The sequence below is a fragment of the Talpa europaea genome (assembly GCF_964194135.1).
Source record: "Talpa europaea genome assembly, chromosome: 14".
NCBI classification, from domain to species: domain Eukaryota; kingdom Metazoa; phylum Chordata; class Mammalia; order Eulipotyphla; family Talpidae; genus Talpa; species Talpa europaea.
In genome coordinates this window covers 29,679,974-29,695,133 of record NC_140082.1, presented here as the reverse complement: position 1 = coordinate 29,695,133, position 15,160 = coordinate 29,679,974, and the positions used below count along the sequence as shown (strand labels likewise).

General features: G+C 42.7%; 1 protein-coding gene across 1 annotated transcript in view; it reads right to left on the bottom strand.

Moving 5' to 3' along the window:
• Positions 1 to 6,574: 6,574 nt before the first annotated feature.
• Positions 6,575 to 15,160, bottom strand: part of CCDC3 (coiled-coil domain containing 3) — a gene marked incomplete at its 5' end in the record, with an annotated part of 71,218 nt that continues 62,632 nt past the window's right edge. The window contains one exon of the mRNA XM_084253103.1: positions 6,575 to 7,179. Coding sequence (XP_084109229.1) covers positions 6,904 to 7,179 — 276 coding nt within the window. The 3' untranslated portion in view covers positions 6,575 to 6,903. The remainder of the gene's footprint in view (positions 7,180 to 15,160) is intronic.

The window sequence follows — 15,160 nt, the reverse complement described above, 5'->3', positions numbered from 1 at the left end:
TTAAAGGTTTTATATTTATTTTTATACAAGAGCCAGGGTACAGGCCAGATGCGTGGGAAGGTGAGAGGATTCACCAGAGACAGAGCACGGAACAGAACAGGCAGACTGAGGAAGCACACTGCTGAGAGGAACAGTGGGCAAGACAGGAGAGGTCTGCTCAGCCACGTGGGTTGCCCAGAGGCCGGTGGGGATCGAAATGGCACTGCAGAGGCTGCGGACAGCTTCACAGCACTGCGCTCAACCGCCTGCACCACCAGGAAGGCCCTATTTTGTCTATTTTTTGGACGAACCAGCTTTTGTTTTCACTAAACCTTTGGACTTTTCAATTTCTATTTCATTTAATCTCTGATTTTTATTTTCTTCTGCTGGGTTTTAGTTTTGTTTGGTCATCATTTTCTTGTTCCTCGAGGGGAGAAATAAGGTTATTTATCTGCACCTTTCCTTGTTTCTTAATGTGGGCCTGTATCGCTGTATACTTTCCTCTTAGCACTGCTTTTGCTGTAGCACATAAGTCCTGGAAGGTCAACTACTCATTGTCATTTTTCTCTAGGTATGTTTTGATTTCTTTTATGTCCTCATTATGTTGGATGTGTAAATACTGATATTCTCTTCTTGGATTGATCCCTTTATTATATATCATTCTATTTCAGTCATTGTCTAAAGTCTATTTTCTCTGGTATTGGTGTAAATTTCCAGCTTTCTTTTGGTTCCCATTTGCATGGAATATCTTTTATCATCTCTTCAGTTTCAGTATGTGTGTCCTCAAAACTGCAGTCAGGGCCTCCCTGGTGGTGCAGCAGTTGAGCGCTGGGCTGCGAAGCTGCCCGCAGCCTCTGCAGCGCTGGTTCGATCCTCGGCCTCCAGATGAGGATCCCACATGGTGCACAGACCTCTCCTGCCATGTCCGCTGCTCCCCTCAGCAGTGTACTTAGTTGATCTGCCTATTCTGCTCCCCGCTCTGGCTCTGGTGAATTCTCTCACCCTCCCACACTTCTGACTGTACCCAGTGCTTGTATAAATAAATAAATAAATCTTAAAAAAAAAAAAAAAAAAACAAAAACGCAGTCAGCCACTCATGGACAATATGTAATTAGTGGTTTTATTTTTAGTTTTTTTTAAAGATTTATTTATTTTTATACAACAAGTGGGGAACAGGCCAGAGGCGCAGGAGGGTGAGAGGATTCACCAGAGACAGAGCAGGGAGCAGAACAGGCAGACGGTCCGAAATACTCTGCTGAGGGGAGCAGTGGGAGAGACAGGAGAGGTCTACTGTGCCATGTGGGTATCTCCCTGACCAGCAGGGACTAAAACCCGCACTGCAGAGGCTTCGGACAGCTTCACAGCACTGTGCTCAACCCTCTGCGCCCCTGGGGAGGCCCAGTGGTTTTAATTTTAATCTGTTTCACCACTCTGTTTTGATTGCAGTATTTAGAACATTTATAGAAAATTTACTTAAGTTAAAATAAATATTAATGGTATGGACTGAGTGCCATTTTAATTGTTTCCTGACTTTTATAATTCATGTTCCTTTCTTCTTCTCTTGCTCTCTCTCTCATTGTGATTTGATGATTTTTCAGTAGTAGTAAACTTAAACAACTTTTTACTGTTAGAAAATATTCATTTTATTGTTAAAAAAAACACTGCATTTTGTGTAGGTTTTTGCTTTGTGGTAACCATACAGCTTACATAAAAATCTTAAGGGTTACAATGGCCTATTTAACTGATAATTTTGTTGCTCCTTATTTTTATTCTTCCTCCACATGGTTTATGTTTTTGATGTCACAATTCACATTTTCTCATTATCTTAGGTATCCATTAACAAATTATTAAAGTTGTAGCTATTTTTGTTAATTTTTTCTTTTAATCTTCATACATTTGTAAGTGACTAGCCATCACCATTACAGCATGAGATTATCAGTTTATTCTCGATTTAATTACATATTTACCTTTGCCACTTTCACTTTTTTTTTCTGTTATTATTTCATGCCCTCATTTCAGGTTAAAAAAGTACCTTTAACATTTTTGTAAGGCCTGTTTAGTGGTGATAAATTCCTTCTGCTTTTGCTTATCTGTAAAACTCTTTCTCCTTTAATTCTGCAAGACATGTTAAATTACATTATTTTTGTATATTGATTTCATATCCTGTAACCAGGATTTGTTAGTTCTATTTGTGAAATCCTTGGGTTTTCTATATATGATATCTAATTTACCTTTAACACTAAAGGATGGCTTTGCTCTGTATTCTTGATTTTTTTTTTCTTTCAGTGTTTTGAATACATAATTCCAGACCTTTCTGATCTACAAAGTTTTTACTAAAAAAAAAAAAAAAAAAAATCTGCCTGTTATCTTACTGGGGATGCCTTGTACATAACAAGTTTTTTTTTTTTCTCTTGTTGCTTTAAAAAGTCTCTTCTTTAACTTTTGAATAATTATAATGTCTCATTGTTGGTCTGCTTGGATTCACCTCTTTTTGAATTTTGTGAATTCCTACATCTATTTTTGCCTCCTGGGAGTTTACAGCAATTATTTCTTTGAATTTTATTTTTCCCCTTTCACTACCTCTTCTGAGACCCCTATAAATTTGTATATTGGTCAGTATGATGGTATCCCATAAGTCCCTTAAGTTCTTGATAGCTTTACTTCTATAATTAGATACATTCCAATGTCATCTTTGAGTTCACTGATATTTTTTCACAATTGATCTAGTCTTCCATTGAATCCCTCCATTATTTCAGTTCATATTATATTCCTCAATCTATGATTTCCTTTGATATTTTTAATTTTTATGTTGTTGAAATTCATTTTTTTTCATGCTTGGCTCTCCTGATCTTGGTGAGCATTTTAATGTCCATTATTTTGAGGCGTCTAATCAGGTAAACTCACTTGTCTATGTTTTATTCAAATCAATTTCTAGAGTTTCATCTTGTCTTTTTTTGGGGGGGTGGGGTGGGTGCAGAACATACTTTCCTTGGCTGTGTTGTTTTTCATGCACAAGGTAAAATATACACCTTTTTCTGTGTAGACAGAGTGAGCTTGTATAGGAGATGATCCTAATCAGTCTGGCCCCATGCTCCTGGTTATCTAACTTTTGTGATTATACAAGCAGCATGCTTTGTTCCTCACTAGGAACAATAGTTGAGTGTGTGCCAAGACTCATCATAGTCCCAAAGGAAAGTGTCACTGCACCTTGATGCAGACTATTAGAAACTGCACCCTCAGGCAGCACCTGGGCAACCATGCAGTTAGGTGCCTTCCAGAGAAAAAGTGAGGTAGGCATTTTTTGCCCACTTACTCATCCTTAAGTCTGAGTACATAGCTGCAGGAGAGTGAACCAGAACCCAAGAACTACCTTCTTTGTTACAGTTCTACAGGACTCATGAATGGAAGTCCCATTGGCGATCAGAGCCAGGCAATCTGGGGATCTAACCTTCAATAGCAGCTGCAAAGCTGGAGTACAGATATGTGTTCAAGCTTCTTCTAGGGAGTTAATGGTGACTTGGAGTGGATTGTCGAGGGCAGAGGAGGTGTTTGCTCTATTTTGGTTTGCGGCAGGGGGATATATCGTCAAAAAGCTTGCTAGATTGGAAAACTGCAATAGAACCTATTCAGGTGAAAACTAGTATATGAATGTGTTTTGCCTATTCCTGCTGCATGATTGATGAAATGAGTATTCATGCCTGTTAATAACGGCTCCTCTGTTTGCTCTGTTCTTATGTGTCTTGTGAATGCAAACGCACTGGTTTTCAGAAAGAGTTGTTTTGGGCTCCATCTCTTCTGGGGGGAGGTCTTAAAATGTGGGGTATTAGCTATACTACTCAAACTTTGGTTCCTCAGGGGAAAGATGGGATTTGGTGGTTCTCTACTGATTATACCGCGCTGTGTCATGATGGGACTTGTGGCATAAGTGTAGGACAGCCTTTCCTACCATATGAGTGTGGGTATTTTTTTAAGATTTTTATTTAACTTTTTTTAAAGATTTATGTATTCATGCATACAAGAACTGGGGGACTCACACTGCAAAACTGGGCAGTGTGAGTTACAGAGTAGAAATGGAGGGCTCCCATTCTCTGATGGATCATATTTTCTTGGTAAATTTGGAGCAACAAAGAAAAGTGTAGCTGAGAAGTAAGAAAATGAAAAAGAACTAGTAATGTACAATTGGAAAAGAGCTATCACGTATAAGAAAGATTTACTTAATCCAACCAAATTTTTTTTTACAACTGTTACTGTAAGTAATGTCTACTGAGAGTTTGTGGAATGTCACACACCAGGGCAAGCATTCACACCAGGAATTTCATTCTCCTAAGAGCATTTGAGGTAGGAGTGATTATCCCCACTTACCATGTAAGGAAAGATAGGGTTCAATCTTTGACCACCTGTGCTACTTGTGTATACTGAGCAATTTAATCTCGTGAAATCCTAGATTCTTTTTGAAGAATGGGGAACAGGACCACCATTTTCTAAAATGATTAGGAATGTCACATGAGACTGTATATGTGGTAGAGCTGAATACATGCTGGGTGCTTGATTTTAATAGAAAATCAGCATAAAATATAGGGTTCATGGCCTGGCACTACAGAAGTGAGAACCTTACCAGGGCAGTACCCTAAATGTCTAACAGTCTATGAGGGAATAACGAACAGGAGTCCCACCAAAGGCATTCACATTCAAACACATTGTGGAGGCTGAAGAAACCTCACCCCCACACTACCTGTAACCTCTATGCTGTTTGGGTTCTATAAAGATTTTTAAAGTCTGAGTGCCTCTCACTTACGTTACTTTGCAAAGGTCACTGGAACCACAAAGTGGAGCTAAACAATGCCTACATCTTGGAGATGTTGCTGTCATAGGTTCTATTAAAGTTCTGAGTAATTCTTGGTGCTTTCTTGCATAAAACCTCCTACTAGCACAAGGTGGAAGGGTTAGCATAAGGGGACAGTGCAGCCGATAATGGGCCAGGAGAGCCCTTTGGCAACAGGTCTGAGTGTACTTTTGAAACCTTGACTAATGAAGCCTCTTGTTCCTTGTGAGGAGCAGGCCCAGAGAACACTGCTTTTCTGCAGGTGTTTTGAGAGATGGGAACCCTGAAAGAGGCAGGCATAGGCCACATTCCAGAAGGGACAGCAGAGGAGGTTTAAGCTCAGTCCTCTAAATGCCCCAGGTGTTACTCAGACATTTCTCCCAAAGGATCTAAATTGTTTTCCCAGGACCAAACTGGAAATCTCTGACCCAAAAGAAACACACACTTCCTTACTACTATGGCTGAAATATTGCTCTGTTTATTAAAAAGGAAGAAGATAAGGCATCTGTAGGAATCCAGCTCCCATAGTTCTCCAGACAGTGGTTATAAATCACCCACCTCATCATTCCCTTTGGTAGAAGCAAAAACTGCTTTATTGCAATGTCCCCGAGGGGAATAAACTGAAGGCTGCAACTTCGATTCACCATACAATGAAGAATAGAACAAAGTAGTGGCAGATGCTTAGACATGAAGTCCCCTTGAGTAAAAGCTCCCATTCTGTCAGGTTCAGGCTGTAGACGGCACTGCTGAGGCAGCAGCCTGCCACCAGGACTCAAGTCCCACACTGGCTGCCAGAGCAAGGAGACCTGGTTTTCCTAAAACTAGTGAAATGAAAATCTAGCTGCCACTTACAGCACAGAGGGCCAAGTGATCAGGCCCTGCAGTGTCTGGGTGTTCTATGGGGCAGACCCCCTAAAGAGAGACTCAAAACTTCTGTCTGGCATGTCAGGGGAGGGAAACTTGGTGGTGTGGAAGCCGTAATCAGAAGATAACCAAGATATGGGCACTCAGCTGGCTTCTCAGTAACACAGCTGGGCCTTAGGTAGGAGAGCTCTACTTTTTACCTGTTGTAATGTCTTTAAAGGTTGCTTTCCAAAAAGCATGAAGCACACTGGGCATGTACAGGAACTGATACAAATGGACTGATGTGCAAATATTTCTCTCAGGATAAGGACCATGCTGTGGATGGAAAGCATCTGCATAAATCAGCAGGAATCAGGATGCCCAGAAAAGCCCTGGATGGGAATGAGGTAAGGTCACCTGATCCCCAATAGATAAGGAGGTGTCTTTACAACACAGAAGTTCTCAAGAGCACTGACTTGCCTCAAATTTTGACAAGTTGGAAGTCATTAGTGAGCAAATAAGTTAGAATTTACCAGTGGCTGAGACGCAGCTCCAGCTCTTCCAACTTCGGAATACGGTTTGACGCAATGTGACAGGCCCGTGAAGGGAATTTCCTTTCGCTTGAGATGACCAGTAGGTCCACTGGCTACAACTCTGGAGAGCTGGGGCTGGAAGTCAGGTAGATTTCCTCTTAATCACCTGTAGCCTCCTCCCCTCAATTCCCTTATCTGTGCTGAGCTCATTAAGTCTTAATATGCCTCAGCTGTGAGGAAATGCTAGCTGGTGCGGGGGCACCCAGCACATGTTTATGGTCATCCTTGGGTGCTTTGCAAGGCCACCATCCCAAGGTATGGAAAATGAGACAGCAGACAGTCCTGTCACTAGCTTTGGATCATTCATCAAAAACTAATCGTTGTCCTCGAGCTGAAATGGAGGGACCTCAGGGTTCAGCCTTTATCTAGAGACTCTAGCTATTCTTATCCCAGTAAGTGCACCTTTCAGGCTGCTCCTGGGAGTGGAGGACAGACCCCCAAACAAGCACACAGCACTGAGTCCTCTTACTGCACACTTTCTGAGGCCAGGGATGGGCAGGAGGCCAGAAACCAAGGAGAGCAAAGTCTGCCTTTTAAACCCACTAGACTACCAAAAACATTAAAAAAAAAAAAAGTTTCCTACAAGATTTGAAATATGTGCATGTACAAAACCACCCTCACTCTCCATTTCCGGGCGAGGGGCTGTGAGCCACTACGCGGCCCCCACTACCCCCGCAGGTAGGTGGCGCCTGCACGGTCGCGCCCCAGGGCATTGATGTGGGGGATGGCACCTGCTGCGGCCACCAGCTTCTCACTGAGCTTCTGGTTCACCAGCTCCAGCTGGCGGCTGTTTTTCCGTGCCTGCCTCAGAGACCTCTTGACCTTCTTCACCCGGTCCCGGAGCTGTCTGTTCCGTTTCTCCAGCGTGGCGACTTTCTGCTGCAGTTTCTTGATGTGGTCCTCCTCCTCAAACAGGGCCTTCTGCACTGAGGAACACATGAGCTGGGGAAAGAATGGCCAGAGATAGGTGAGTTTTAGCAAACTTTATACCTAGCAAGCATCTCTGGGTGCTGCCCAATGCCCTGACCACTTCCTGCATTTTATCCTTGAGCCCCAGCTTCATATACAATAGTCTTTCTATATACTTGAGTTCTTTGTATGATTTTGTTTTGAAAAGCTATTCTATTTGTCACTCCTGTCAGAAAGAGCTGTAATGACTCAATAAGTAAAAGCCAAAAACAAAAATGCACAAAGTATATGAAGCGTTCACAGGAAAGATGTATCTTTTAAACATAAAAAAGCAGCTTAGCCCCACTCATAAGATAAATCTCAACCAGAACTGCTCTTTTCACATAGCTGATTGGCAATATAATAAATAATCAGGACTTGGAACTTGTATACTCTGAGTAAATTTGCATATAGTGATGGGTTTAATCAAAAATGAAACCTGCATATACCCTTTTATCTAGTCATTCTAGGATTTTATCATAAAAATACTCCCAAATATTTGGGAGAAAGACAGGTACATTTCAGTCTGCTGCCTCTTCAGGGTGTAGCCTGTTAGGACTGTAATAAATGGTCCCTGTGGGGCCCATTAATGTAAGCCCTGCTGGTCACCCAAGCCAGTGTTTCCCCTGAATGGCAGCTGCAGAAACTTTCAGGTGCACAGACAGGACAGTACTGTTACACAGGTGACCCTTGAACAACATCAGTTTGAACTGGTCAGGTCCACTTACAGACGGAATGTCTTGGCACACTCACGTTCCACATTCATGGATTCAACCAGCTGTGGATGCAGAACCTGTGGCTGGGTTGGGTTGACTGTGAGGTACACACAGGCTTTTGGGGGGGGTGTCCTAAACCCCTCATTGTTCAAGGCTCACCTGTGTATGTAATATGACTGAGAAGTGGCATCACAGTAGCATAAGAGGTCCTTCATTTTTGTCCTCTCCTCAACAACAAATTGGCATCTATTCACATACAGAAGTGCCTCTGTGAGAGCCCCTTTCACCAAGATGGGCAGGATGAGTGTGCTGCCCATGCCCAGGTTGCTAGCAGAGCTTGGTCCTGGCTGTGGACTCTGCACCGGCACATGAACTGGTTCCAGCTCCCCTAAAATAGGTATTTCTCAAAAAAAGATGTACAAATGATCAACAGATACATGAAAAGGTGTTCAATGCCACTCATGAGGGAAATGCAAACCAAAACACAATGAGGTAGCGTCACATATATTAGAATTACTATCAAAAAATACAGGGTTCTGGATGTGATAGAGGAGATACTGAATAGTTCTCTTGCCACAGACTCCACAATCACATATGGAACATTAACCTCAGAAAGACCCCCCAGACTAGATGAGCAACTCCTGCACAGTGAACAAATGAGGTTTAAAAAAAAAGAAAAAAAAGACACAGGAAAGGCTAAGACACACTCTCTCATAAGTCCCTTTGCTCACTCGTCTGAGACCCACAAGAAGCTTCTGAGCTTCTCCCTGGGGAGTGAAGGGTTTGAATCCCATCCTGGCACCCTAAATTTCAATACCTGCATCCAAGAGACAAGCCCTCAAAACATTTATCTCTGAAATCCCACAGGGTTTGTTTCCACAAGACTGTAAGAAACAAAGACACAGCTCTTAAAGGGTTCACGAGACTCCATCGCCACAGCACAGGGTACAGGGCAGAAGCAGTGGGCTGAAACCACCCGGTCTTTATGTGAGAAAGGCCTTTTGTTTATCTTAAAGATTTTAGCTTGAAAGGCAGTCTTCCATTTTAAGTCCCGGGGCCAAATGAAATACTCTTCAAAGAAGAAGAAGCTGGAGGGACCAATCTTCACACTCTCCCTTGCTCCAGGCCACTGGTATGTCCCTAGAGAGAAGCCTACATGCACTGCTGTAGTCTAGTTTCTGCAGCTGCCAGCCAGGGGAAGCACTTGACCACCAGCTTGGGTGGCCAGCAGGGCTTACATTCGTGGGCCCCAGAGGAACTGTTCATTACAGTCCTAACAGGCTATACCCTCCAGTCACAGCAACAGACTGAAATGTACCCCCTCTTACTGTCAAAACCCCCACACACCTCAAAGAGGTCTGTTAGCTGTGGTGCTGAAAGGCAGCCTTCTAGTTAAACACCTAGGAACTGAATACAGTCACCTTCAGTGACAGGGAGGCTGACAGGTAACACCCCAGGTCAAGGGTAGCTCCTAAAATGGAAATTGTACACACATCTGATACCCTGGTTTTCCAGCTGTCATCCAGAGGACACGCCCCTTGATGGCCTGGCTGTGGTGACCAGTGGAAATGTCAGGATGTACCACCAGGGCTCAATGCGGAGGAGCAGACAGAAATGTCCATCTCCCAGTCCTCTGCAGAGAGGTATGTGTGCATACTTAGAGCTGCTTTCTGAGAGTCTGACTTCCCATCATTCAATCTAGATGCAGACTGATAATCACCCCTCCTTTGGGACACTAACAGACCTTAACACACCCTTGATGTCTGAGCACCACTAGCAATGAAGTTGGCTGTTGGACTGTCACAACAGCTAGACAAAAAAACAAGAGCTAGAGCATAGTTATAGAAGGCTCATCTCCTACATGAGGCTACTCCTGCCATACTGGGAGTTGTGGCTGTTTTATATAGTGCATAGAAACCAACAGAGTCAAGCAAGATAAAAACTATTAAAAAAAACTTAAGGTAAGTGACTTACTTGATAGGGATCAAATCAGCGGTGATAAAGATGCTCCCCAAGCTCAGAGATTTGCATGAATAGAGCAAGCAGTTCAACAGATGGAAAGAACTGACTAGAAATCAGAGAGCTAGAGAATACAGTAGCTGAACTGAAAATTAGATAAGAAAGAATCAGTGAACTTGAAAATAGGCGAGTGTAATTCTCAGCAAAAAGAAAGAGTGGAGACAAATTAAGGGACTTTAGGGCAATATCAAGTGGACCGACATTTGTATTATAGGAAAAGGAAGAACAGGGAACAGGCTATTTATTTTAAAAATACAAGGAATCCTTCCTAACATAATCAGCAGACCTTTTAGCAGAAACTTCGTGAGTCAAAAGAAATGAGGGGCATGATATACCAAGAGGTGAGAGCAAATAAAACCCTGCAAACCAAAATTACCCAAATCTGTGCTTCAACTTTGAAGGAGAAATAGTTTATTACTTCTTTAATATTCCCCGGGAGACCAGTCTAGTAGTATTTTTAAGCTGAAGTGAAAGGGCACTAATTAGTAACAGGAAAACTCTGAAAGTATGATTCTCTGTGGTAAAGTAAATATATGGTCTAATCTAATGTTGAAAAGATGTGGGTTAATTATGTATAAAACCAATATGAGAATTAAAGATTAAATATAAGTTGTGAAGTCAAATGTAGGGCTTTAAAATGCATTCAATTTAGCATTATGTAATGTCTTCACCTTTAGCAATATTCTTCATTTTACAGTGAATTGTTTTAATACAATATGCTCACTTTGGGTAAAAAAAATACATTCAAAAAAAGTTGTTATCAACTTAATAGGCTGTTATAGACTTATAGAAGTTTTACATAAACTTCATGGTAACTACAAATAATAACCTAGTCAATGCACCTAGCAATCTAAGCATACCACTATGGAAAAGATCACAAGGGCTAGGGTTAGGAGAAAAAGAAAAAGTCATGAAATGACTGAGGATGAGAGGAAGAAAAGCAGAAAGGAACAGCCAAAAAACAATGAACAAAATGATAAGGATGAGATACTGGCATGGGAGGTGGTTCACAGCTTCGTTCCTGGGAGGATAATCTGAAAGTTAACCACACTGAAATTACACCCGTAGAGCCCTGAGACTTGGGGGAAAAACTGGAGCATCTTTTGGACATCAGCAAGGACTGCACCAAAAAGGACACTGGGAGATCACGCTTCATGAACTGAGAGGTAAGTGGGAAAAAACGCCTGCAGGCTGCTGTGCAAACTGTGGTGACACAGCCCTGAGAAGGGGAGAGCAGAGTGGTGTGGAGGCACACACCTCTGACTGAAGGTAAACACACACAGGGTAGCTGGGGTACCCCTTAGCAGGCAGGGTCCCCAGTGAAAAGAACAAGACAGTAGCTAGGATGCATTACCACTCCCCAGCCCCTCGGGACTGGCCTCATGAAGTGCACACAGTCTGCAAGACCTGGCTCTGGAACCCTGGGGAAGAGGCGTATGGGCAGTGCCAGCAAGACAAAGCAGCTGCAAGACCAGATCTCTGGACAGGTGGAAACAGGGAAAGGCCAAAAGTCTAAAAAAGAGAAGTAATGCACATCTCTGCTACAGGTACTTTAGAAGCACAGGGAAAGCCTGCCATTTGCTGCAGCATAAAGCCCTCGGGGTCTATCCAGGTTAAGTGAAATATGTCAGAAAGACAAGTGCTGCATGATGTCACTTATAGGTGGAATCTAAAAACTCTGAACTCATACAAAGGGCAGAAGAATGGTGGTTACATGGGGGTGAGGGAAATGGGAGGTGATGGCTGAAAGGCACAATCTTCCATTATGAGATGAGCAGCTCTGGAAACTAATGTAAGGCATGATGAGTAGAATTAACAATACTGTATTATATACTTGAAAGCTGCTAAAAGAATTCTTGAATGTTCTCACCACAAAAAAATGGTAACATAGTATGTGATGTGATAGAGGTTTACCTAATGCTTTGTTTGTAATTTTTTTGCACTATATGTGTGTGTGTGACAAATCAATGCATGGTATACTTTAAACTTATACAATCTTGCCTGTCATCTGTTTCTCCATAGAGCTGCTGGGGGAAACAATTGAATACAATCTAAAACCCCATCAAGGGTTCTTTAAAAAAAATTATGATAAATTCACACTGAATTCACACTGTGGAAACATCTTTAACAGAACAAGGTGGCTTTTTGTGAAGGCTTTACAGAAGTATCTAAGTTATGTCATTAATATGAAAGATATACAACAGTGTGGATTGTTTGATATGAAAATTGTTGTGATATGAGAATGTAAAATATGGTACCATATCAACCTAGGCTGAAATGTGCATTAACTATGTCTGCAAGAATATATAGGAATCTGGTAAGGATGGTTATGTCCAGCAAGTAGGGGGAGACAGGGGTGAGATTTTCAGGGTGTACCCTTTTGTACTTTCTGAATTTTTGTGCTATATGTTATTACCTTTATCTAAACAAAAATAATCTCCCAATTTCTCTCTTCCTTCCATTCTACATGCTATGACTAGGAGTTAAATTTCCCAAGGAAGACTTGAGCCGTAACCCGTCTGCTTAGAATTATTCGCTAGTGCCCTACCACATACCCTACAATCTAGAGAAATGGTGAAAACCCAGTTGCCTTGGTTTCAGGTCCTGCCTCATCCAAGGTCACACTGCTCACCAGTGGAAAAGTATACTAAGTTCAAGGTCAGGGATTGGTGCTACACCAGCCAGAGCCCTTTTAGGGACTGAAAGGGCTATTCCCATTTCTTGACTGCTGCTGGTTGATAGCTGTCTGTCTCCAAAACTGCCCCTAACTTGAGATTCCCCCTAAGTCATACCTCCTTCTCTGGGTTACCCAGGTGCAATGACTAGTGGATTCAAGGGTGTGAAACCAGGGCCTGCACAGCACAGGCTCTGGCCTTCAGTAAGACTGCATCCCAGGCCAGCCCTTCTCTCTGCCCAGTCCTGCTCTTCCCACACCTCCCTCCCAGGTGTTAATCCCAGGATCACTCTCCAAAAGCCCTCTTGCACCTACTCTCAGTTCAGAATCGGCCTCCCTGAAACCCTGACCTGCAACAGTTACCTTATGTGCGGTGAGAGAACCACAGCTTTCAAAGGGTTGTTTCAAGAATTTAGTAAGTTTTCCTATGAAAGTACTCAGAATCATACCCTGTGCTATGATCTGAATGGTGATGCCCTCCCCCTATTCTCATGTATCTAATGCCCAATGTAATGGTGTTAGGAGGCAGGACTCTAGGGGTGGTGATTAGGTCTTTGGGGCAGAGCCCCCAGAGTTGAAATTAATATCCTTATAAAAGCCTGAGAAAGCCCCCATTGTCCCTTAAGACAGACCCAGAATAGGGCCCTCACCTGACCATACTAGCACCTGATCTTTGACCTTTAGCCTCCAGAACTGTGAGAAATTTCTGTTGTTTATAAGCTACCCTGTCTATGGTATGTTGTTAAAGCCGCCTATACATAAGAGACTCTGTCATACAGCAAATGTCCACTGAATGTTCATTATTTTTATGTGCTAGAATTCCATTCTTAAAAATCCCTGGCCTGCATCTCCAGTCTTATATTTCATCCTTCTGTTCATCCGCTTTATGCCCAAAGCAGCCCGCTGCTGGCTGTCCCCTACACCATGTCCTTTCCCATGTCTGGGTCTCTGCCATTCGCTGCCTTCCTCCTGGAGGGCTGTTCTCCCCCGGCTCTGTCTGGTGACCCTGTAACATTTCATAGGCCCGTCCCTACATGCCTTCCACAGGCCCTCCAGCTGTGCACACTGCCTGCCCCCATGTCTGCCGGCAGAAGCCACCCCCAGGAGTATACCTGCTGACTGATACATTGCAAACTCCTCAGTGGAAGGTTTTTATTTCTACAGAAAAGTGGGCTATGCCTCAAGTAGAAAGCTCTTAGGCCCCTGGACTAGAGGTCAATACACACATACACACACACACATTATTGCTCATTTAGCTGTGAGGTACTTTTTTAGCAAGCTGAGAAAAGGAAAGGCCAGGGGAAGCTGAAAGAGGTATTGCCCCATTTTCTTTGAAAAAGAACCAAAGAGAAACAATTGATATTACCCCCAAAGCAAGATTCCCAACTCGAAACCCCTTCCTGAGCCTCTGTCACACCAGCTCTGATTGGCTAGGGAAAGCACTTGCCTGTCAGAAGTCTAAGCACCTTCATCATTCACCTGTGGCAGAGTTTCTTTCCCCTGGAAAGTTCCATGTAGCCAACAGGGTGTCTGCTTCAGGTGGATGGGAAGACTCAGAGGGGAGGCTGCTCTTGTGTTCTCAGCAAGACAAATGGCAGGTTGCGACACCCATTCTTTATCTCCTCTTTCAAATAATATCTTTTAAAACTATTATTTAAAAACCCACATTTATTGTGGAAAAACTTTTTTAAATTATGGAACCAAAAGCAAAAAGGACAACTAAAATCATCTGTAATTTTATTGCACAGAGGTAGCCACTGATGATATTTCAGTGTTATTTCTTCCCAGGAGTGTTTCCGTGGTGCAGATAATTTAAACCAAGTTGGAATCATGCCATTTATAGGTTGTCTGTTCATTTGTTTCTCTTTGACACTTCACCATGACTATTTTCCAGGCATTTGTTTCACTTCCAGTGAGCATTTCCATGGAAGCAGGAAGGGAGGGGGACAGCAAGACAGGCTCTCACTGTTAATCAGCCTCTATTCTCATGTCCAGTGGGAAAGGCAGCCTAGATGGGCATTTTTGCATCAGTAGGGCTGAGTGATCTTAGTGTGGACTTTTGGAAAGCACTGTCTCCCATCACAGGACAAACCCGAGAGGGTTGTCTCATCTGTGCCTCTACCTAAAATGTTCCCATGTCTTCTCTCGTCTCTCCATGAAGTGCAGGTGCTTTGGGAAAGTTTCACAGTCAAGATCTTGAAAAGTAAAGAAGTATGTGCATGTTACTCTATACACTCCATCTACCATATAGAATCACCATACATACCCCACATGCTACATAGACTTCATGTGGTGGCTCTACAGGGTAGATGAACTATATGGCACATACCAGACTTCATATGCCACTTACAAGCACAATCAGTTCCCAAATGCCATAGAGACTCCACGTATCGTATAGAATCACCATTTAAATTCCATATGCAAAAGATACATCATATAGACTTCAAATGCCATACAGACTTGCCACATGGACTCTGTATACCATACAGAATCACCTCTAAATTATCTCAAGAATTTCTCAACAGTTCTAGCTTCCATATGTCATTTATTCAGCAAGAATCATCTA